General features: G+C 44.0%; 1 protein-coding gene across 1 annotated transcript in view; it reads right to left on the bottom strand.

Moving 5' to 3' along the window:
- HEATR4 (HEAT repeat containing 4) overlaps positions 1–25,038 on the bottom strand; it is a 252,284-nt gene that overhangs the window by 31,168 nt on the left and 196,078 nt on the right. Inside the window, exons 12-14 of the mRNA XM_069208752.1 lie at positions 11,573–11,642; positions 6,471–6,660; positions 3,473–3,551 (exon numbers count right to left, since the gene is read on the bottom strand). Of these exons, the coding sequence (XP_069064853.1) occupies positions 3,473–3,551; positions 6,471–6,660; positions 11,573–11,642 (339 nt within the window). The remainder of the gene's footprint in view (positions 1–3,472; positions 3,552–6,470; positions 6,661–11,572; positions 11,643–25,038) is intronic.

Below are 25,038 nucleotides of genomic sequence, written 5' to 3'. Positions count from 1 at the left end.
GAATAAAAGGACAGACAAACTACATGCAGTAGTAAAAGATGCGATCATAACAATTAAAAGCACAACTCTCTTCCTGCTTGCATTTCACCTACACTACCTTTGGGAGGGGTCAGATTCTTGTCCTTGTTCTCTTCAGAAACCTGAAGCAAGTGACCCAATGTGGCTTCATCTATCCTGTCAGCAGTCTGCCCCACAATGTGTTTCACAGTGCTTTGTCTGAGGGTAATGATACCCTTTAAAGATGAGCTATGATCTGCAGGATTTGTTTTACAAGTGGGTTTGACAACCTGGTCCTTGGTTGCTTTTGAGAATCATTTTGCAGCTGCTTGTGCCAGCTCTCCCCCACTCTCCTCTATGCACTAGATTTTGACATGAAATCAGGTCCTGGGCAATGCATACCTTCCCTGTCCACACTCTGCCACCACTCCTCTCCCTGCCTCCTCTGAACACGCCACCTCCTTCCCACATTCACCGGATGTGGATGCGGATTTGTGTGTTGGGGTGCAAACTGTGGATTTGGGATTTACTTTCCAGTGTAAAACCTTATTTGCACTGCAGAGTAGTCTCAAAATAATTCAAAGTAGCACCAACAATTTTTCGTATCAATGAAAAGTCCCATGGGTGTTATATGGGTGCTCCTATTCAACCCCTCATGGGTTCTGATTCAGACACTATCTACTAAAAATGGTAGCACAGCTATGCACCAAAAGATACAAAAAGGAGAAAATACTTTAATTTCTACTAACCTTTCCAACATTGCATGTGTGCTGTGCTATCTAATGTGGGAAAGGTTTTAAACCATGTCAAAGCATAGTTTTTTGTATTTGAAGGGTTACCTTCCAGAATAAAATATTATGCCTAGACATCATGAACAGACCCGTGCACTATTGGTCGGGGAGGGGTTGTTGCGCGCATAGCAGGCTTGTAGAGAGCCAGCACAAGAGAATGAGATGGGGCCATTTTTTTATGTAACTAAAGCATGGTGTGGCAGAGTGTTGTCACTTACAGACCACATTTTCCATTGAAATGGTCTCTAAGTTTGAACAGACATACAGTTCTAGTGGTACAACTTTATAGCACACAAATTATGTGTGGATATTAGGTTTCTCTCAATATTTATCATCTATGCATCTCCAGGTGTCTTGTTTTGATCCTATTAAAATCTGTTTCCAGCACACTTCAGAATTACAAATTGCTTTGTTTTTGCTTTCCTAACTGCTGAATGCATACAGTTCATTTACAGATATTTACATTTAGTTGTGTGTTTAAAAAAAGAAACATCCTACAGCCTTTCCTTTCACGCTCCCTATACTTGAGATAGTCATATATTTCACTTTAAAAACTCATCTCACTTTGCATTCAGAGAAAGAAAAGTAAATGCCAATCCCCATGTTAAAAGTTTAATCCATTTCCATTGCAGATGCTGTGTTTCTCCAGATGTTTTTTGTTAGCTAGTGAATCGACTAATAGTGAGGTTCTCATTAAAGAAGATGCCAGAGTGGCTGAGGGACTCATGGGATGAGCTGACTGTAGCTACTGTCTGTCCAGTGTAACAATTCAAGGACAAAGACGTATAGAAAATGGAGAGTATACCTGTTCCCAGAGTCTTGAGAGAACTGATTGGTTCCCGAGAGTGGGAACAAGCGGGAATACAGCAATTGGTGTTTTGTTTAAATATAACAGTGTGTTCCTTAGACTACCTCGTGCGCGCAGGCACACACACACACACACACACACGCACGCACGCACGCACGCACGCACACACACACGCACGCACGCACGCACACACACACACACACACACGCACGCACGCACGCACACACACACACGCACACACAAACTCCCTCCCTCCCTCTCTCTCTCTCTCATTGATGCTCTTGTATATTCTAAGGAGAAACGCTTGCTGACTTCGACTGAGAAGACTCTTCTCATCTCTGCAGTTCTCCACATTTTGAATGCAAAGGCTGCAGGCCTAAGCTTCTTATTCTCACGTTCAGAGATCTTTATTGGATTTGTGAAGCTGTCACCTTAATGTATTTACTCAAACTAAACGCCTTTTTCCCTGAACCATCTCAGCTAATTTAGATTAGGAATTTCCTTCATGGAACACGCTTTTTGGATATGTTGCATTCTTTATGTTATTTCTCACTGGTTTTCCTTGTCCTAAACACTTGGACTAATTAAACTGTTAATTTATGAAGCTTAAATTAGATTTGTTAATGGGTTAATGTCATTGCTTTAATCCAAATTTTGTTACTGAATCTCTTTTTAATGTACTTCCCCTTGCCGTTTCCTAATGGTTTCACTGTTTATGGTAATGTATGCAGATGATAGCTCCTAATTACCTCTTCGCGTTGACGAACAAAGGTGCATTCGACCAGTGGCGGGGTTCTATGATGATTATACCCGCGGATTGGGATTCAAGAACCCCCGCTTCATCACTGGTAAACCTGGCGTCAAATCCTAGCCTCCCCACTACACCTCATTGTGTGATTCTCATCTTCTTTGACTCCGACATCTAGAAGTGTCTACAAGTAATGAGGCTCAGAGTATAAACAAAATCCTCACTTTTTGTTTAAAAAGTTTTAAAACTACATACTGCCGGTAAATGTAAATTTTTCCATTTTCACATACTCAATTGTCCAGCATCTCACTCATGGCATTGTAGTTGGGTCCTTTATCCCGAAGTTAATGTTAATATTAATAAACAATCATTTTTAATAAACTTCACTCAAAGTAATATAAAATAATGCACTTAAATCACAACAAATATTTTTGGCTCAGCTCCCATTTTGGGTCTGAGGCCCATTAGAAACTCCTGGATTTCCCCGACTCTAGCTTGACTCTCTCCATGAATTTACCCTCGTACCCATTTATACCAATGACCAGGCCAACCCCACAAACCTACAAGCTGACACGTTCCACCCATCACCGGCCTTCATTTAGCCAATGGGAGCCGGCTCTCCTTGACTGGGCCATGGCACGGCCTTGCAGTGAGGCTATGCTGAACCTATTCTGATATATGTCATGGTATCTTCCTCAATGCATTCATAATACATCTAATATTATATCCTTATCAAACGCTTCAGTAATAATGCTTTTAATGGGGGGAACGGGGGGTTAGGAACCTATCGTGGGGCTGTGCACTGACCAGTATCTCCAGCTTAAATTCTGGAGCATAACACAAAATAATGTCTCTACCCTGCCGCCCCTCCCTCCCCCCCTGAATGTGATGGTGCCCTCGAAGTCTCCGAAATCTCCCAGACATCTATTACCTTTTGGGCTGAATTGCCCTCCTCTGAAGGGTTGAGGGCCCTCTGAAGGGGTTAGAGACCCTTCCCCACCGCCCTCCTCCCTTGTAGGGGCTGCAGGGACCTTTGTTACGTCCCTGCTTCAATGTGAGTGACCTGCCTCAACTACCAGCCTCTTTTAGGATTTCTCAGCCAGGATGTATTACCATATTTCACTTTACCTTATTTTGTATACTCGTAATTGTCCTCTGGTTTCCATCAGGAGTAATGTTCAGCGCCCTCAGACCTCGCCTCACCTCTCTAAACAAAAGAAAGTGTCAGGTGTGCAAAGCAACACTGTCCTCAAACGTTACAGGCAGATCTACAATAAGCTATTGACAGAGGGGGGGGGGTTGCTCAGTTTAGAGGAGCAGAAAAGTACTTTAGACAGAACATTATTGGGAAGGGAGCACCTCAAACACGAGGAGTTGCACACACTGTTTCTAAGAGCAGAGGAGTACTTGACACACAACATTATTGGGACTGCAGCATCTCAAAAGCAAGGAACTGTACACGTAGCCTCGATGAGCAGATAAGTGCTTTACATAGAACTTTACTGGGGCTAAAGCGTCTCAGACACGAGGAGCTACACACTTTATTTATAGGAGCAGCGAAGTACTTCACATAGAACATTACTGGGGCTGGAGCGTCTCAAGCACGAGGAGCAGGTAAGTACTTTACACAGAATGTTACTGGGGCTTCAGCATCTCAAACACGAGGGGCTACGGACAGTGCTTCTAGGAGCAGCGAAATACTTTACATAGAACATTACTGGGGCTACAGCGTCTCAAACACGAGGAGCTGTACATGGAGAATTACTCTGTTTTTTGGGTCCAGTTAAACCAGATTACAGAACATTTGTTTTATTATGAAATATATATAGAATGCCCCATCGAATTCTCTCCACATTATGACAGCCATGGGAATTAAAGCTGTACTGGATATGATGGTGGCTTTGGCACTCCTCATTGGCAATGCCAAATATGCACTAGGACTGAGTTCTTGATCAGTCTATAAATGACCAGTAGTAAAAATACCTTCATGTGTGGCATGTCCCCAGAGCCTAATGTATAGATATGAGGAGGGTGCTGATTGTAACCCTCTTTTAGTCTCCATGTGAGGAAACACAAACCATACCCATAAATAGGGCCTCCACTTCATGTTCAGGAAACAAGGAACATCCCAGAACCCGAACAGCAAATGTACAATCTGTCTGGTGAGTTTCTCAACACTGCCTTGCAGGGACGCATCTTATATGTTGGTAAGGACCAGTTTCTGTAATGTGTACTGTAACCAAGGGAACCCTTTTGTATCCTTCGTAAAAAAAAGCCAGGCTCATTCCACATAAAGATACCTAAAGCGAATCATTCACACCACACACTCTTTAGCCAGTAGTGGGCTATCACTAGGGTAAGAGGAGGTGCATCTCTGCTCACAAAGCACTCTCCTAAGTGGGTACCCTAGTCCTCCCTCTAACACGGCTCCCACTGCCCCACAGTGGATCATCTACACCGTACACAAATACATAAGAGCAAAACATCCAACCCAGTGGTGCAAGGGCATCTGGATCAAATCTGGAAGCCTCTTTACCTCACCCCTAGTTATAGGTGAACCAAACTAATAATGGATTGCTGGGAGCCAGGACCTGGAGTCCTTAAATAGGAAGACTGATTTGCCATCATCCCCTGTTGCCCATCCTGGACTCAAGTGGGACACTGCTTCAGGCACTCCAACACACTCAGGGAACCTTAAACCATGTGTTGTGGCCAAAACGTGCTAGCCACTTGTAGTTGCCATTTAAAGATCTACTGCCCGGGTTGCCACCTGGAGACAAGGCAACAACGCTCCTTCCAAAGTGCTGGAAGACCAGCCACACCAAAAGGATGGTACTCGGGGACCAAGTTTCCCCTTGTTGAATCGTTGAACTGGTCACGGCCTGGTAGCAACTTCTGTTTTTCCCCATAGTAAAGCTTAAGTTGATCTATTACTGAAGAAGTACAAGTTAAGTGCATGATATATATTGCTGAAGTTGTCTAATACCAAATGGAAACAACTGCTTAGGAAATCTGTGAGGCAATGGTTACTTGAGTCTGATTTATCGCAATCAATCAGGATTCGGGGTCAACATATCTAACTTTAATATACACTTTGGGTAATGTACCTTTTTTGACATCTTCAATTGAGGCACAAATAAAGGATGATTTTCTACATTTACTACTGTTTTACCTTCCCAAATTAGAGTGCAGGTCTCCCGGAGGGGAATTCCCAAGCAGAATAGTTGAATATAACACCTCTGCCTCAGAAACAGTTGCCCATCTAATCTGCATTTGCTCTCCATTGGTAGATGTGTACAAAAATATCTGTAATATTTTCAGTTAGGAATCATGTAGTGTCAGGAGTCCCGACTTGGCAACAATTGTGACATGTCACAGGATATGTCAGGGACTAGTATAAACCATGAAGACCCCCAGGAACAGTTTAAGGTGTCTTGGGTGTAGCCAGCCTGAAAGAGTTGGGTCAAGTGTTAAAGGCCTGGTAAAGGTGTGACCTGATTTTCGATGGCTCCCCGGTGACAATTTTGAATCTCCATGTTCCCGAAAGGCAACTAACCTAATACTTCAAAGGGCCCTTAGCCCTTGAGGCGGGCCCAATTCGGCCCTAAGTTAATGGATATCTGGGAGACATATGAGATGTATTTTAGAAACACACCTTGGGGGTGCTTGCAGCAACATCCTGCCTCTCCAAACACTGCAGCAAAGCTCTTCCATGCAGTCTCTTTTCCACCCCCGGTGGTAAGTGAAGGCTGCAGTTATCCAACCCCCCTTTATTATGTCTCACTGCACTGCCCCCTATGGGACCAAACGGAGTCGGGCATAAGGGCACGCTCATCACCCTAAGTCAGACAGTTGCATGTAACCGGACTCCTTATCCACGTGTCTGCTCACCATGCTCTACAATAAGCTATATAAAATGCAATAAACATCCTATCCCTGCTTCTGGTTGCCAGCCAATGCTGCAACTGAATTTTGTATGGAGAGTCAGAATGTGTGTCCATTAATAATAATTCTTAAGATGGCTGGGTTTAGGGCTGCCAGGCCAGATCCCTGAGGCTACTGCAGAGTGAAAGAGAAAAATCATTGCCAATGCAGCGGAATGGTGAATTAGGAAGCAAGAACTCACTTTCTCACCAGCTCTTGTGGGTCTAGAATCAGCCTGTCCTGCAAGACGGACTGGACATCAGGGTCCCGCAGCTGTAGAGCCACAATGCTGCGACAAGCCTCCACGCGCACTCCAGGCTCTTCCTCGTAATGAACAGCCCACAAGAGGATGTTCTTCAGTTCAGCACTCGCCAGGCCTATTTGGCCAACCGCTATTTAATAAAATATATATACAATAACCCTCTCATTTTAAGTTGTAACAAAGACACAGTGCACCATACACTTTCATTTACCACTCTAACATTTCTTTGCTCTTTGTTTACGGGAGTGCTTTAATACCAATCACCCGATTTCAATAAAAAGTTTTTGTTAAAACTTAGCATCACCTTAAATAGGTTTCCTTTTCTGTTTAAATTGATGTTACTTTTTTTGGAGAACAGATAATCACATATTTGCCAGCCTTTCTCTTTGTCAACAAATCTTCTATTGTGAGGTCTATGTAATAAGTTTGCTGTCTGTACACTCTCCAGGCCTCAGGTTTAAGAAGCACAATTTTTCCATAAAGATCATTCCTTCAGCACTATTTTATGTAGGTACAACTCGTCTTGGTTACTTAAAAAACTGAAATGTTTGAGCCTAACCATAATGCTTTTACCACTGACAAGATGTTCTCTCAGTCTTTCCAATCAGCAGTAGGATCACCAAACAGCCACTATAATAATTCAACCATAGACATTGATAAAACTTACTGTAAAGTTATGTAATAAAATCAGAACAGTACACCTTGATTCACCCCAGTATGTGCAGATATAGTTGGAATGCGCCACCTGGAAGAGCTTGAGAATCATAAACTGAAATCTGTATACATGACTTATTAAAAAAGTGCAGAAGGTTTCTCAATGTATGGCGTTGGGAGTTGGTCAGGTGACATTGAAAGGTCACCTATGTATAGCTATTGTTCTTTGGCATTGTTGATTTTGTCGTCATGGTGGATCCAAGCAGCACAGACATTAACAGGGAAGTTAGATTTATGTCCCTAAGCATAGAGCTTTGAATCCTGCAGAAATACAGCAACCGCAGTGATGCTGCCAATCAACATTAGATATCTGAGAGGACTTCCACTGGAGAATCCCTCCTACAATCCTTATAGGACGCAACCACAAACTAGTATTTACCAATAACACCTCTCCAAAGGGCTAACATTGAAAACCTTGGGAAGCACGGAATGTTAGGTTACCACTGATCGGGCCAAAGAAGAACCAGGGTGATCACATGTTGTGTTACAATTGTCCTCCAGTAATTAATTCCACTGGTATGACCTTTTTGGTTTATGTACATAATTGTGGGTGTAGCGAGAGAGAGGTTATTCTGAGTCAATATAGCTGTTTGAAAATACATACAAGATGAGAAACATTCATCCAGCACCTTCTGGCAATGCATAGTATAATTTGTATGTTGATGTCAAGATACCCATTCAACTATGACATGGTTGCAAAATGAGGAACACATTAAGATAATATGGCCACATGACCAGCTTTGCCTTCGAAAGTTCATTATACTGTAATCCAAAGCAAATTGCTTATTTTAGCAATCTACCCATATGCCCACATATTGGACATAAGTCCCTTCTAGGACATTACTGGGTCATATGTGTAATCTTCCAGTCAACTACAGCCAGTACTTCACACACTGATTTGGGCAGTAACTGTCAATGAATTCACTGCAATTTTGAAGTATAAGCACAATATTTAAATTACAAAAAGTAATTTAGACACATTTAGAATTTGAATTTTTTACATAATTCAGTTTCAAACACCATAGCATGGTTCTAAGCATATAACTATGCGAGGGGTTCTAACATACAATGTTAAATGAATACACTTAACATCACAACTAAAGATTTACTTGAACCCAAAGTAGTAATTTTATCATCACCCAGAAATGTATATTTCAGAATGATTCAAATCACGTCGAACCAAAGATTTTAAACATATTGATCATTTACACTCTAGATGTTGTAAACATATTTCTCTAGCTCTTGTCTTTTATGTGGTTATAACAATAGCATCATTGCCATTTCCACTGTGTGATTCGCCAAAATCATCAGCAGAATATTGTGAATCAAGATTCTGTATTAGTCCTGAAAGTTAAAAAAAAAATCCAGTTGGTTCCTAGGACATCCCTACAGTTTCCTACCAAAATTGGTTATCACCTCAACCAACTAAATAATTAAACAATTCTTAAAATGAGTGCTATCAAATTTCCCGGTACAAAAGCTCTCGTTATCTACCGTTCCTTTCTTGTGCCCAGCAAACCCATATGCTTTATAGCAGTGTTCCCAACCTGTGGTCTGAGACCCCCGGGGGCCCGCGAAGCCTTTTCAGGAGGTCCGCGACAGCTTAGAAAATTTTCACCCAGAGATTTCGGCTGCTAAAAGCAGCCACAATGTCTGTGTGAAAGTCTGGACCTAAACTAGGAAGCAAATGGAAATCAGACCTAGAATTACCAATTTTCCTGGCAGTTTCCGGTTTCCTTGTGGACCCTGAGGATCCAACCCATAATGGACCTGATTTTACCAACTCCTAGAGTCACCTTTACCTCCGGTATCAGTAACTTCAAGGTGGGTAAAACCCAGACCATTTTCCAGGCCATTCATAATGAGGGCGTCATTAGATCAGCTTGAGGCATTTAGGGACCACCTTAGAGTTGTGGCCACTGCTACTGAACCTTTCTGGTAGAAAATGAACTTGAGGAACATGAATTACTTCTTAAGACTTATCAGTTACACCATCTCTTGTTAGTGACTTTGTGCATCTACAAATCAAATTGATTTATATAATTCTTAGCGACTTCACCTAAAGAAGGATTTTGCTTTGATCCCTGCTAAGCGTAAGCAGTCTCGTGCAAAGTTGGTTCGAAGTACAATTATTACAAAAATTTTAAAGGACATGAGATTATTATTCATGCTATCGGACTTGCTATAGTATGCTATGATGTTTAATCATGGAATCTGTTTTGAGTGCCCTTGATATTTATCCATATATTCCCACAGTCAGATTTAAATATAAATCCCAATAGGTGTCACAAAATGTGAGGTTTCACTTTATCAGGCCAATCCATTACAACTAGAACCATCTGGAATTTGGTAAATACTTTAGAAACACAATGCTTCAGATTCTATTAACTCTGTGAAACTAGGGAACATGGTCAATAACAGTGGCACTAATTATCTTGAAGAGGCTATGAATCAATTAAGTAATGTTTGAACCTATTTAAAAATGTTTGGGGCTCTGACATGCCACTTCAATACACACATGCCTAAAAACTGATGAGCTAGAAAAAGGGGCTACTATGACATGATGAATATAATAGGTGAGTGAGAATACTAAAGGCTGCAAATGTGGTCCTTGATATTCTCTAGATGTGGTGTAAGAAGCACTTATCATTATGTGCCAGGACCGTGGAGCGTGCCACTCCGAAGCGCCTAGGCATGCAAGTCTTCAGGAGTTGGGAAGGATTGAAGGGTGCAGGAGCTGATTGGATGGATGCCTCGCATCTCGGAAGGACGGATTTCACAAAACAACTGAGTAAAGACAATAAGGATTACATATTCCATGGGCCTACAGGACTCTCACAAGATTTGTTAATAGTGGTAGCCATATTGAAATCACAGATTATAAGGACCCGGTTTACTTAGACTTTGTGTTGCGCAGGGTGACGCAGAGCAAGGCGAAGACTTATTTGGGATTTACAAAGCCATGGAAGGCCAGCTTTGAGTGGGGTTGGGTGGCTTTGCAAAGAAATGTAACACAATGCAGCGGCTTGCACTGCATACACAATGCAGCGGCTTTCACTGCATACGCAATGCAGCGGCTTGCACTGCATATGCAATGCAGTGGCTTGCACTGCATTGTGTTACATTTCTTAGTGGTAGGTGGGTGGAACATGGCTGCTCCCATGCATTCACCCATGGATTGCACACAGTGCAGATGTACTAAAGTTTGTAAAGTTGGAATTGCTTGGCATCAATACATTAACAATAGAGAGAGGCGTAACAGAGAGAAATATGTTTAGCTCTCCTCGTTAATTCCTCTTTCTATGCATCTCGCATATGAAGGGGAAATTACTTCTTAAGTCTGAATTATATAAGACGTTGCCCCTTCTAGCACAAATTCAATTGTGCCTGTAACACAGGTATTCTTGCACCATGGTGAAGAGTGTTTGCATTGGCCGTAGACAGCCACAAGTGCTCCAGCACTGGGAAAGAACTGAGGTCCAACATATCTTTGTAACTATGGCGCTGCTCAGCTCTCTCCCATTCATACAATGCAGAGCAGCAACTCGCCTTTCTGCACTGCGTTGCGTGAATTCTTAGTAGATCTGCCCATAAATTCCTTATGATCCATAACATGCTTGGTAGACAATCATGATGCTCAGTTGCTGCAGGTGGGAGTTGTTGTTGGTATTCTGCCATCTGTCCTTTTGTAGTCAATGAAAGACACCATGCAACCAGAGGCATAATCTCACAATGATATAGGCTTCCACTTGTTGTTTGCACAAGGAGTCATCTATTTGAATCACAAACCTTTTGCACCTGTTAATTTCATTATGAAGTGATTTCAATTCAATCCTTAGGCCCTCAAACTTGCAATACCCTTGTTATTCCACAAGGAGTTATACATGTAGGTATATCTAATGAGATGATGTTGGTAAGGAATTATAGTGGCATGGTTTCCCCTTCTCATTTTTTATGCAAACAAAGCAAGAAAAGGTATTTTCTGCTACTGAAGCTCAGAAGGAAGACCATGTCTCAATTTTTAATAGAGATTGGAAATGCAATGAGTGTCAGCAGATACCAGTCTCTTACTGTACAGACTGATCACAGCTGTGCGGCTGGGCGTGTGAGGATATTCATTGTCTCTAGTTTTCTTTTGCTCCATTCCTGTTTCTGTAGTCCCACTGCAAATATCCACAGTAGTAGGGTCATCACAACTTTATCTCCCTCCCACCTCCACTCGTCAATGGTTTGAGAGACACTGGTTTAAACATGATAGAGTATTCTTTACATCACAATGTCATATCTTGTCACTAAAATATTGATACAAGGGAATCTATGTCTTTTACCTCTAATGGCAAAAACCTTGATTTTCCAGATAGGGTCATTCTGTATCAGTTTGCAGAGGCACTGGAGCACCTGGAAGGGATCAACATAAGCATTCATAAATTGCAGTTCAAACACATAAAGAGTGTGTAGCAGACAGTAACTCTCCAGCTTTATCTGTCTTTACTTCTCGTCTCCCTGCATTAGTTTTTCTATAACTCAAACTGAAAACTAAAAAAATAATTTGTACAGGGTAGGGAATGGTTGAGTTATACAACCAGAGTTCCTATCATAAAAATCTAACCAGTGTAAGCCTGTTAAGTAAACTGAAGACATCTTATGTAAACATAATAAATCAAAAACTATTAACGGTTGAGAGCCCTGGTTTCATTTTTATTTCTTTTACCTCAAGCTGTGCGCCAGAGCTTTTCTCCAGTGTATCAGAGCCCTGACTGAGTACTTTTCCTTTCAGACTCTGCATATCTTCTCACAAACTGAATTGGAAAGTCTATATCACATGATGATCAAAGTATCTTTATATATTGTTTTACTTAGGAATGTTCATGGTGCTACCGGTTTCACCTCACAGCCGCCACTGGGCTCCTGTAGGAACTATGAATCATTTGGGTGAACCGGTGGTGGCCCAGAAATCATGAAACCATTCATGGGAACCCAGTCAGGCAGCCTGGAACACAGTCAGACACCATCATGCGAACCATGGTCAGAGTGGCCAACAGGGCAATCAGGCTGTGCTCGATGGGCTGCTCTGACAGACCAGTGTGTGACCCGGTTTGTTTATCAGTTTGTCGGCCTGTTTTATGGGCAGGTGGGCTGGTGTTTACTGTTGATTTCCCTGATATTGCCTGCGGCACAAACACAAGAGCATGTAGTCCCCCATACCTTGCAAAACACCCATGCAGCGTGTCCTTACAAGTTCAAACAGTGCACTGATTTGTAAATGTGGGCCACCATTTTTAACCACCTGGTTCACTAATAGGGGCCACTTTTACTTCGGTGGCTGGGCCCTTATTTAATCCCAGTCGAACCCTGATGCAAACCCAAGTAGGGAGCATAGAGTCTGTGGCAACAGATACATTTTTTCCAGTTTTTTTCGTTTACATTCTAGAACAATTAATGATCTTTAGGGAGGGGCAATCGTCAACATGAGAACCTTTTTGGCACAATCAATCTATTATTAAATACAACATACAGTAACGAGAAAGAATATCATTTGTTTATTTATTAAACATTGACAATCTAACAAACAAAACAATTCTTCCAGTTGGAGCCCAAACGTTGGCTTAAATTACAGAGACACAATCAAATAAGAATGTCTATAAGCAATGTAAATATATGGAAGCATACAAATGACAGTCCCCCGAGGCATGTTTCCTACTGTCTCCTGAGGATACATGGTTGATCCAAGTCGAGAATCTCTGTTGATGTATGTAATTAGCCAGATGGGCTATATCGTCATGGGCTTTGCCACAATTTGCAAGCTTTCTAGCTCACCAAATTATTCAGGAAGTGATCAATTCCTTGATCAAAAGAACAATGGATTAAACCCAGATCTGTGACTGGGGGTGAGTGTTTGAAAAGTTTCAACACTCCGTCCATCATCCTTTTGTGTTGCGAAAGTTGCCCTAAGCGGGAAGAGTATGCCCAGACGTGGGTCCCTTGCTCACTGTGCCACTAGATTCAAGCTAGTCCAGGTGATGAAAGATAATACCCTAAAACCGGTCCCAGGATACTTGAATCCTGTCAAGGGAGAACCTGGCTTGGCAGTTCGGGCTGGACTGCTCCCACTGGTAGCAAGGTCAAGACTGATTCGCATATGGCTAGGTCCAAACTGGGGTGGCATGGTGAGCAAAAGAACAATGGATTAAACCCAGATCTGTGACTGGGGGTAAGTGTTTGAAACGTTTCAACACTCTGTTCATCATCCTTTTGTGTTGCTACAATTCCTTGTTCTCAGCAGCATGGTTTCCCAACGAATGGAAAACAAATGTTCATTATCCCGCTGCTTAAGGAAATGTTTTTGGATGAGAACAAAATGAATAACTATCATCCTATTTCTCCTATTTGCCAAGCTTGCAGAGAAGGATGTTAATGTCCATCGTTCTTCACTTATTGACTCCACCTCTCTTCTTTTTTTTTAACAGAAAACTTTATTACATGTTCTCAAATGCAACCACAACTTGACAATGCATATAAGCTAGTAAGGTGACATGTTTAGATGGCAAGTATACATTTGTGAAAAACAAGTTAACAGTATAACGAACAAAAGTAGAAGAGCAAAGTCCTACCATATATACTAAACAGAGTCATCCTCTGACCCCTCAATTTCCAACTCCCTTCTGGGGTGCGTTCAGGACAGAATTTTGTCCTGCCTACATACAGAAGTCGCCCTGATCACAATGCAAAATAAGATACAAATGACCCTTGATCAATTTTTCCTTTCGATCCGTTTGGCCAGCGCCTTGTTGGTGGGCTGGGCGGGGGCAGACAAACAGGGTATCCCAAGTTCTTCTTTTACTGTATGTGATGCCCAAATGGGAAAACTGGAATAAAAAGAGTTTAAAAACGATCCTTTTTCAAGTTGGGGGTGACTGATGAAGCTATTCCAGCCTAAACATCCACTTATAAGCTTGATTTTATGCATATAGTTTTGACTTGCAGCACTGTTACTTGTGGGATTTTGAGTGCATAACCAACCATAATAACACTTTAATGTATAACATCTATTTTAGGACATCCTCATTCCTCACTCCTCATCCCTACACCTCATCCCTATTTCTCTTCGATCATCCCTACTTCGCATTCCTACTTCTTGTCCATCCTCTTTACCTCTCACCCATACTTTTTATCCATCATCCATACTTCTCAATCCTCATCCCTGCTTCTCATCCAACATCCCTACTTCTCTTCCATCACCCCTACTAATCACCCCTCATCCCTACTTCTCACCCCTCATCCTTGCTTCTGATCCTTACTTCTTATCCTTCATCACTACTTCTCATCCATCATCCCTATTTCTCATCAATTATCCCTACTTCTCTTCCATCACTTCTACTTCTCATCCCTCATCACTGCTTCTCATCCCTACTTCTCATCCACCATCCCTACCTCTCATCCATCATCCCTGTTCCTCATCCATCATTATTACGTTTTATCCCTACTTCTCATCTATAATCACTACATATCACCCATCATTCTTAATTCTCATCCCTACTTCTCATCCATCACCTCTTCTTCTCAGCCATCATCCCTACTTCTCATCCATGAGCCATACTTCTCAATCATCTTCTCTATTTCTCATTCATCGAATATCATCCCTACTCTCATCCATCATCCCTACTTCTCATCCATCTCCCTTACTTCTCATCCATCATCTCTGCTTCTGATCTCTACTTCTCTTCCATCATTTATCATCCCTGTTTCTTATCCGTACTCCTCTGGAGAGAGCCATCATCCCTACTTATGATCCCTGCTTCTCACCCATCATCCCTACTTCTCATATCGCATCCATCATCCCTACTTCTCATTCCTCACCCCTCAGTCATACCAACACACTTTCTGTCATGTGAAACACACCTTCACACTGATTGGTGTGCAACAGTCAATCAGATTTAAGAGAGAGGGTGCATTCTATTGGTCTAGTCACTGAAAATACAGCCTTCTCATTGCACACTGTCCAGCGTGCTTCCAGTGATTAAAGGCTGGACAACATTTCATTTTATTAAAGTACATTTCTATTTCACAGATGTTTAAAGAAAGCTCTGATGGTTTGTTTATGATAAGGGTCTGCAGCTTGGGCCATAAATCAACACTAGGCGATAGTGTATACAGGTAATCAGAAACCTTGTCTGGTTTCAGTTTTCTTTGTAACAAAAAAAATGTTTTAATCTGAGGCTGCCTTTAGGTCAGAGAGCTGTGTCTGTTTCATTCTTTGCAGTTTGTAGACTTCAGGGGCTGGGCTTCAGTTGTGCACATAACCAGGAACAGCAAGACTTGGACAGAGCTGTTACATATGAAACTGAAACCAGAAAAGGTTTCCAGATTAGCTGTATAGCCCTCCCTCCAAGAGTTGATTTACGGTTGGGGGGAGGCCCTTGTCCTCCCCAAACCATCAGATCTTTCCAGGGAGGCCTGTGAAAACAGAAAAGCACTTACATAAATCCAAATGCTTACAGCCTTGGATTTACTGGAAGAAAATACCAGTTGTATTTCCATTTCTTCTTCTCTGTCCTCAACCAGCATCTCTACTGAGAATGGCTAAACCAATAGGATACATCCCTATCTCTTAACTGTGATTGGGTGTTTCCAACTAATTAGCATGAAGGGGTGTTTCACCACAGTGAAAGTGTGTTGGTATGACTGAGGGATGAGGAATGAGAAGTAAGAATAATGGATGATGGATGAGGAGTATGGATGAGAATTAGGGAAGGTAGATGAAAACTAAGGATGATGGATGGGACGTAGGGATGATGGGTAAGAAGTAGGTATGATGGATGAGAAGCAGGGATGAAAAGTAGGGATGATGAATGAGAAGTAGGGGTGATGGATGAGAAATAAGGATAATGGGTGTGAAGTAGGGATTGTTGACAAGACATAGGGGGTCATTCTGACCCCCGCGGGCGGCGGAAGCCGCCCGCCTGGCGGGAACCGCCAGAAGACCGTACCGCGGTCAAAAGACCACGGCGGTCATTCTGACTTTCCCGCTGGGCTGGCGGGCGACCGCCAAAAGGCCGCCCGCCCGCCTGCCCAGCGGGAAAGCCCCAGCAACGAGGAAGCCGGCTCCGAATGGAGCCGGCGGAGTTACTGGTGTGCGACGGGTGCAGTTGCACCCGTCGCGATTTTCAGTGTCTGCCAAGCAGACACTGAAAATCTTAATGGGGCCCTGTTAGGGGGCCCCACGACACCCGTTCCCGCCATCCTGTTTCTGGCGGTGAAAACCGCCAGAAACAGGATGGCGGGAAGGGGGTCGGAATCCCCATGGCGGCGCTGCTTGCTTGGAGGATTCCCTGGGGCCGCGGGAAACCGGCGGGAAACCGCCGGTTTCCCTTTTCTGACCGCGGCTGTACCGCCGAGGTCAGAATGGCCCCAGAAGCACCGCCAGCCTGTTGGCGGTGCTTCCGCGGTCGTTGGCCCTGGCCGTCCATGACCGCCAGGGTCAGAATGACCCCCATAGTGTTTAGAAGTAGGGATGATGGATGAGAACTAGAGATGATGAATGAGAAGTAGAGATGATGAATGAGAAGTGAAGATGATGAATGAGAAGTAGAGATGATGGATGAGAAGTAGAGATGATGGATGAGAAATAGGGATGATGGATGAGAAGTAAGGATGAGAAGCAGGGATGAGAAGGAGGGATGAGAAGGAGAGATGATGGAAGTGAAGTAGAGGTGATGGAAGAGAAATAGGGATGATGGATGAGAAGTAGAGATGAGAGGCAGGGTTGACAGATGAGAAATAGGGATGATATCTAAGAAGTAGGAATGAGAAGTAGAGATGAGGGATGAGAAGTAGAGATGATGAAAGAGAAGTAAGGATCGTGGATGAGAAGTAGGGATGATGGATGAGAAGTAGGGATGAGAAACAAGAATGAGGGATGAGAAGTAGAGATGATGGATAAGAAGTAGGGATGATGGATGAGAAATAGGGATAGGAAGTAGGGATGAGGAGTGAGGGATGAGGATGCCCTAAAATGTATGCCATTCTAATGCTTTCCAGTGGAATGTTAAAACAAAGTTCTAAGTATTAGGAACACATCAGAAGGATGTGTTATTTTGGCTGAAGTGCTTGGCCTGCTATCCAAGGTCACTGGGACAGCAAAGTGTCTGGATCTGAGCCAGTATTTTAGTTTCTTTTAGAAGAGTGTAAATTCAGAACAAAAAGCATCTTATAATCTTGGATGATCTCCAAATGGTTATGTCATTTCATATGTGAAGTCACAGTTAACTGGGAAAGAAAAAAGTAAAGTAGGTTATCTCAGCTCATTCTTTCTGGTTGGAACTGGTTGTTGCAGTTTAGAGTGATTTCTATTGGTCAGAAAAGGAAATGTTATAGTTCAAGCATATGTGTCTGTTTTTTTAAATTACCAGTAGTGATCACCTCAGTTCATCAGGCACAGTGGCCAGCAGCAGTGTGAAAAAGGCTTTATCAATGTGCAGTGCCTCTATGTGGGTAATACATAACTGCCATAGCTGCAATGTCCCTTGCACCAAGGTCATAATATAAGTAATAAGCCTTCCCAACACAGCATTATTTAGCATTGAAATATAAGCTTTACATATATTTTGGAAATTCAGCCATTTTATCCAGTTATCAGCTTGTTAGCTCTCAAAAGGCACACATTTATGTCTTGAATATCTGCTTTTCACTTTTGGTGTGTATATATACTAACTTAACCAAGCAAAAGCTTATAATTTAGTAAGCTCAGTTGCATACAAGAGACCTATCCAAGTAGATACCCTCACTCTAGTAAGGGTAAGAAAGTCACACAGCTAAGATAACCCCTGCTCACCACCTTGGTAGCTTGGCTCAAGCAGTCAGGCTTATCTCAGAGGCAATGTGTAAAGTATTTGCACATACACACTACAGTACATACAGAGTACACACAGTAACACAGTGAAAACACCACAAAAGTACTCCACACTAGTTTAGAAAAATAAAACAAGACCAAAACAAAAATCCAACATACACAATTAAAGATACAAAATTTGAAATATTAAATCCTAGTATAGCGCTTAGAAACACAATAGCTCCAACTGGGGCTGTCACAGCATTGTGACAGAATTGTTCCCAACAGTCTGACGCCACTCACGAAGGAGTACAGGCCTTTCACAAACATGCACAGACCCTAGTTACAGTGCCTTGGAAACGAAAAGGAAACAAAGATGTTGCATGAAATCGGGGAGGTGAGGCGTTGCTGGAGCCAGTGCGGTGTTGGTTCCTTACGACAAGGCGGGGTTGATGAATCAAACAGGTCAAGATACGAGGTGTCGACTTTTCAGTTTCGCGATCACACCACAGGGCCATAGGAGCTGCGGTAAAGTTGGTGTCAGGTGTCCTGGACGTCGGGGACACAGCACTTGGGACTCACACTGTGGTGGGATTTCGGATGCGCTGCGGTGGCATTGGGCCTGTGTTGCAGATCACGTCATTGCACTCATTGAGGACCACAACTCCAGTGCAGGCAGCGGTGTGAAGTCGGAAAGTGGCGCTGGTTCAAAAATCGCTCTGAAGTTGATGTGCTTAGTTTCTTCTTAGTTGCACTATAGAACACTTCCAAGGGCCCAGGAACTGGGTTTGGCACCACTTGGTGATAAGGACTCTCAGCAAGAGAGCCCAGGCACTGGCAGGTAAAGTCTTTGATGGCCCTGAGGCTTTTTAACACGAGGCGAGCTCAGTTCAAGCCCTTGGAGAACCTTTGACTGCACGATGTAGAAATCAAAGTCCAGTCCTTTCACTCCCAGGACAGAAGCAACAAGCAGCAGGCCAGCACAACAAAGCAACAGGTAGAGTGGCAGTACCTCCTACAGCATCCAGCTCTTCTTCCTGTCAGAATGTCCTCAGTCCAGAAACGTTCCAACTAGGTGGGGTCAAAGGTCAGGTACTTATACCCATTTCTGTCTCTAAAGTAGGTAAACTTCAAAGAAAAGTCTTTGTGTGCTTAAGACCCTGCCTTTCCCTGCCCTGGCTCCAGTCACACTCCAGAGAGTTGGAGACTGCTTTGTGTGAGGACAGACTCAGCTCTATTCAAGTGCAAGTATCAGCTCCTCCCACCAATCTAGCTCAGGAAGACCCATCAGCCTGGCGATGGGCCATCAGGATATGCAAGGCACACCTCAGCTCCCTTTGTGCGACTGTCTAGAGTGAATACACAAATAGCCCAAGTGTCATCCTGACCCAGACGTGTATTCAGCAGACAGGCAGAGGCACAGAATGATTAAGCAGGAAAATGCCCACTTTCTAAAAATGGTATTTTCAAACTTACAATCCAAAAACCAACTGAACCAAAAGATGTATTTTTAAATTGTGAGTTCAGAGACCCTAAACTCCATCTCTCTATCTGCTCCCAATGGGAAATTTCACTTAAAATATTTTTTAAGGCAATTCCCATGTTACCCTATGTGAGTGATAGGCCTTGCAATAGTGAAAAATCAATTTAGCAGTATTTTACTCAGGACATGTAAAACATACCTACCTTTGAATAAACTGCACCCTGACGATGGGGCACCCTTGGGCCTACTTCAGGGTTGACTTACATGTAGCAAAAGGGAAGGTTTGGACCTGGCAAGTAGGTACACTTGCCAGGTCGACATGGTAGTTTAATACTTCACACACAGGTCTTGCAATGGCAGGTCTGAGACAGGTTTACAGGGCTACTCATGTGGGTGGCACAGTCAGTGCGGCAGGCCTGCTAGTAGAATTTGATGTACAGGCCCTGGGCACACATAGTGCACTTTACTACAGACTTACTAGTAAATCAAGTTTGCCAATAATCTCTCAACCAATCACCAATACAATTTTGACAGGAAGCACTTGTGCTTTAGCACTAGTCAGAAGTGGTAAAGTGCCCAGAATCCTAAAGCCAGCAACAATTAAATGCAGCACACAGTCAAAAACAGGTTGTCAGAGGCAAACAATTTGAGGATAACCCTGCAAAAACAGCCATTTCCAACAGTCTGCTATGTATCATTTCTTTTATAATAATGATACACTAGATAATCTTGCAAATGATAACTAGATCTCCATTGAGACACGGATAGTGAACAAAATTACACAGAAAACAATATTGTTGTTTGTAAGAAGTCCAATGTTTCTCCCCTACAATCCTGTTGGTCTTTTTACAGGTATAATGTCTTGGTCCAAATGATGCATGATATACATATGTATTTCAGGATACAACCTTTTGGTTTACTTTCCTCACGACTAGAATAAATGTAAATTAATTATTACTCTAATGGGTTAAGAAACTTGGCCAGGATGTGCTTTCTCTCTAAAAGGGCTATTTGAGGAGAATGTCATGACACCCTTGTGCTGTGTGATTTGTCTGTCACTTTGACACAGTTTCTCATTAGATTTTAATTGACAGACTTCATACACTGACATTACAGAATAGTTGCACACTTTTTAAGTTTCATGTTGCATCCTTGCCCACATTGGTTCACTCCTTTGTTCTAACATTTGGACAGAAGCATGCACCCAAAAGGGGCATAAAGGGGCCAATGGGTTTTAAACCACACCAAGACCCTGGAATGTGGGGTCCTGGAATGGACAAAGAAGGCAGGAAATGGCACTCCAACCCCAATGAAGGGGAAGGACAGGTGAAAAGAAAATGGCGCCAAAGCAGGAGGAAAAAAAGCAAATCCTGTCGGCCAATGGGAGGACTGTGCAGGATTTGAAAATTCCCCTTGGGTAAACTAAGCCGTTTTAAACACTGCAAGCGCCTGTGTCCCTTCACTGTTATTTGGAATGGGCACAACATCTAAAAGAAAAAGAGCAAAATACCTTACTGTGCGGAGCCGTAGAAGGACGTGGAGCCCAGTGGGAGAAGTGCAGGCCAAGCTTGGAGAAGCCCTCGAGGCAGGAGATCGCAGATGGCTCCGGAGGCACGAGATCACAGGCCTGCACTTCACGAGGCACAGCATCCAGGATAAAGATCGACTCAAGTGGTGCGCCGCCTGGTATCAAGCATTGTCCACCGCCTCAAGGAATTACTGCTGCGGCCTCGGGACAGAAGCAGCACAGCAGCCCAGCCGAGGATGCTGTGAAGGCGAGAGGAGCCAGGACATCCAAGCCAAACCACTGCATAGCCCAACAGCGAACGTGAGGCACAGGGCAAGTCAAAGTAACACTGAGGAGTTCCAAGACCGACCAGCAGGCCAAGGGGGCACTGATAAAACTGCAGTGCCTGTCCGACCAAAGTCCATGCTTGGTTTGCTGGATGCGCAAATACTGGGTGATTCGCCCAACAAGGGAAGGCCCCTTTTACAAGCACAGGAATGGAGAGTGCCTGTGCAAACTCCAGATCCAGGCAGTGCTGAAGAAGGCGCTCACCAAGGCAAGGCTGCCAGCAGCAGAGTTCGGCACACATTCCTTCCACACTGGGGTGGCGACAACGAGGACGGCATCGATAGCTAGGCCGGTGGCACTCCTTAGTGTACAAGAGATATGTGTGGATCCCATAAAAGACAGGCGTACAACAGTGTGGATAGTTGGACACTCATTTATCCAGAGGACCCAACTTTGGCGAGCGCAGGGGGAGGAGCAGGTCTCCCCAGGCCCGACAAAATGGATATCAAGATCGATAGGGTTGACCGGAATGGGCTGGTACCAGCAATGGGCTACTCTGGTGAAGCTGCATGAAAAGCACCCAGCCGAACCGGACCTGCTTGTCGTGTGTCTGGGGGGAGGGGGGAGCGAGGGGGACGACAACCTGGCATAGTTGGGAAGAAAGGAGCTGTTGGGGCACATCAGAAACAACCTAATCATGGTTTCCAAGTTTTTCAGTAGCACCAGTTTGATATGGTTGGAAATTGTGCCCAGGCAAATATGGAGGGGAGCCTGGTCCACAGGTGTTCTGGAAAAATCCAAGAACAAGCTCAACATGGCAGTGTCCAAATACTGCAGGACAAACGGGTGGGAAACCATTATGCACAGCGGGGTGCACCTTTTGGAAGCAAGAACTGAGGTATTCTGGGCCAACCTATGGGTGGCCATGGCACTGGCAGGATACCACTGGTGAACAAACAACCAAAAGGGGAGCTGTCTGAGGACGTAAGCCCACCAGCAGAGTTGCAGTAAGGGAGATAAATGAAAGCATCTTAAGGAGGGTCTGAAAGGCCACACCCGACCATGGCAGGGTGGCAGACCAGGCTTCTCACCTTGAGATGGCTCCAGCAGGTTAGGGCGGCCAGAGATGGGGGACACACAGAACCTGGCACTCACAGCCCAGGTCCACTGGATGGAAGACAACACCAAGTAGGCGAAGGTAGCGAGTTAAGACTAAAAGATATTGTGGAATTACCCCACCACACAGAAAGTAAACCCCAGCTCAAAGTCTCCATTCGACACGGTCAAGATGATTTATGGCATGATATATTACTGTATGACAAGCCAGCAATATTCATGTCTATTTTGATTTATGGAGTGATGTATGATAATACAACTAGTCTGGGGGCGTGATTTATGGGGGCAATTGCATTTGACAGTTGTTGTTTTATGACACGTGAACCTTCATGATGATATATGACCCCAAATAAAATGGGCACCGGGAAACATGTTGTTAAACCATGTGATTAATAAAAGCTGCTGCCAAACTTGAAAACACATACAAAGGTGACCTGCGTCATTCAGGATGGGAGTGGGCGCATGCAAGGCTTAATGTGTTACACAGATGACACTGAGCAGATCCTAGGGCTCAAAGGCAACTCGGATGCTGCGCACTAGGACTTCCGCTGCTGCCTCCCTGCAGGTGCAGACCGGACGGATTACAGCTGTGTGAAGTGTAACACAGCAAGGGCAGCTGTGGTGGCCGCAGTCACCGGGCACCGCCCATCTCCAGGCACCACAGTAAAAAGCCTGGACCTTCATTGTGACAATTTTCCTTTCTGACCCCAGATTGCGGAGGTGGCTTCCACGTGATTTTTTCACCTAAATATTTTGAAAGAAGTGCTCCCACTTCTTTGTTCGAGTCACTCGCTTTAATGTCATCCATTCAATTACAGGGTGTAGATTAAATTACGAGGACACTTTATACCTGGGCTGCCTGCAGCCACGGGTCACCTGCTGCGAATGGTCCAGAACGCATCTGCGGGACAATTACGTATCCTTACCTGCTCGGCTTTGATTTCCAGCCATCTAGAAAACTTACACTGTCTTCCTATTCACAAACGCAGGATAGTTAATACTCTCTGCGTCAGCTTCAAAGTATTTAACAACTTTGGCACTGAGGCTCTTAAACATTTGTTCAAACTATATGTACCAAAGGGTCCCCTCCACTCTGCCAATGATTCCTTGCTTTACAATCCCAAAATCAAAAGAGCTCAGCAAGGGGGCGGTACCTTCTCTTCTAGGGTGGCCGTCCTCTGGAATGCTCTCTCACCAGAGACTCATGCCATCCCCTGCAACTTTAAGTTTCAGTGGCCTGACTTTTTTGCATTTAATGCTCTGGCACTGTCCTCTCCTTTAAGCTAGTGACAGACTACCTCAGGGCATTGTTTGCGTTGTTAAATGCAAGAGATTCATAGATAGGTAAATGCTTTGCCATTGTGGGAGTGCCCACTGGGATGCCGGGCACGCTTGTGACCCACTCCACCTACAAGGTCTGTGGACAACAAGTGTTCCAAACCAGCCACCCTAGCAGCAGGCACCAGATCAGGGCTGCCCCCTTGGGTCAGCAGACAGGTTTAGATCTCATTCTGCAGAGGCCCTACTCTAGAGAACAAATATTGAGACAGTACTGTCCAAGTGGGTGCACACCCAGAAGTTTAGAAATGGATTAGCTGCTGTACTTCTCCAAGCACACTCACTCACTAAGCTGTTTAGGTCATCAGTCAATAGTGTACCGTTAGCAGCCTCCATATTACCTGTTGCCATAGTCCACCAGAACTACTGACTACTGTGAACCACACTATCGCTGCTCATATGCCTCTCTCCAAGGCGCAGGCCCTGCATCACAATTCGAGCCCAGCACTGTAAACTGTGTAGCCCCGAGTCCAATCTTGGGGAGCATACACAAAGATGGATAACAAGGCAACGATTCTTCCTAAGTTTCCGTGGCAGCCATGGTCGCATTAGATGCCACCACTGAGTAGGCCAAAGTCTCTAGGTGGGGCCCACCTCTCCCAGACTGCGAGGCTGCTGCAGCACTAAAGGACACCAATGTCCCAGTCAGCGTTGCTCAGCGAACCCACTTGACTCTGTGCCAACAGCCCAGGCAGCAGAGAAGTGGGCTTCAGATTCTGATAGTGGCACAGTGCAGCTCTAGTAGTAGACATCACAAAGCAGGGCAAGGGAGTCATCTTTGTCAGGTTTCTTCAAGCTCCCCTGTACATTGGCACATGGTATCGCTGACGCAGCCGCCTTCACTGCCAGAATACAACCTTCTTCAAGCAACATGCTAGAAAATTACAGGATTCATCCGGAGTACAATGCTAGAGCTGAGACAGCGACCGCTAACCTCCGGCACTTGACTAAGGTCTCCTCCCCATACGCAATCTTAGTGGTATATCAATTACTAGATCTCCCAAAGCTTAACAAGATTAATACAGTGATGTGCTATTGGTACATTTATCCATGTGATGAAGCACAAATTATTTCTCTGAGTGGCCTACATAAACCTCAAGAGATATACATTAGGACACTGTCTTACAGTATCCGACCACTCACACAATCCAAATTGAACCTCTAGAAAGAGTCCCTTATCCCTAGTCTAGTCCACTCTTGCAAGCGAACAAGCAGCTTTGCATAAGGTGTTTTA

The sequence above is a fragment of the Pleurodeles waltl genome, chromosome 9 (assembly GCF_031143425.1).
Source record: "Pleurodeles waltl isolate 20211129_DDA chromosome 9, aPleWal1.hap1.20221129, whole genome shotgun sequence".
Classification (NCBI taxonomy): domain Eukaryota; kingdom Metazoa; phylum Chordata; class Amphibia; order Caudata; family Salamandridae; genus Pleurodeles; species Pleurodeles waltl.
The sequence above is the reverse complement of the archived record's forward strand: the minus strand, read 5'-3'. Positions and strand labels throughout refer to the sequence as shown.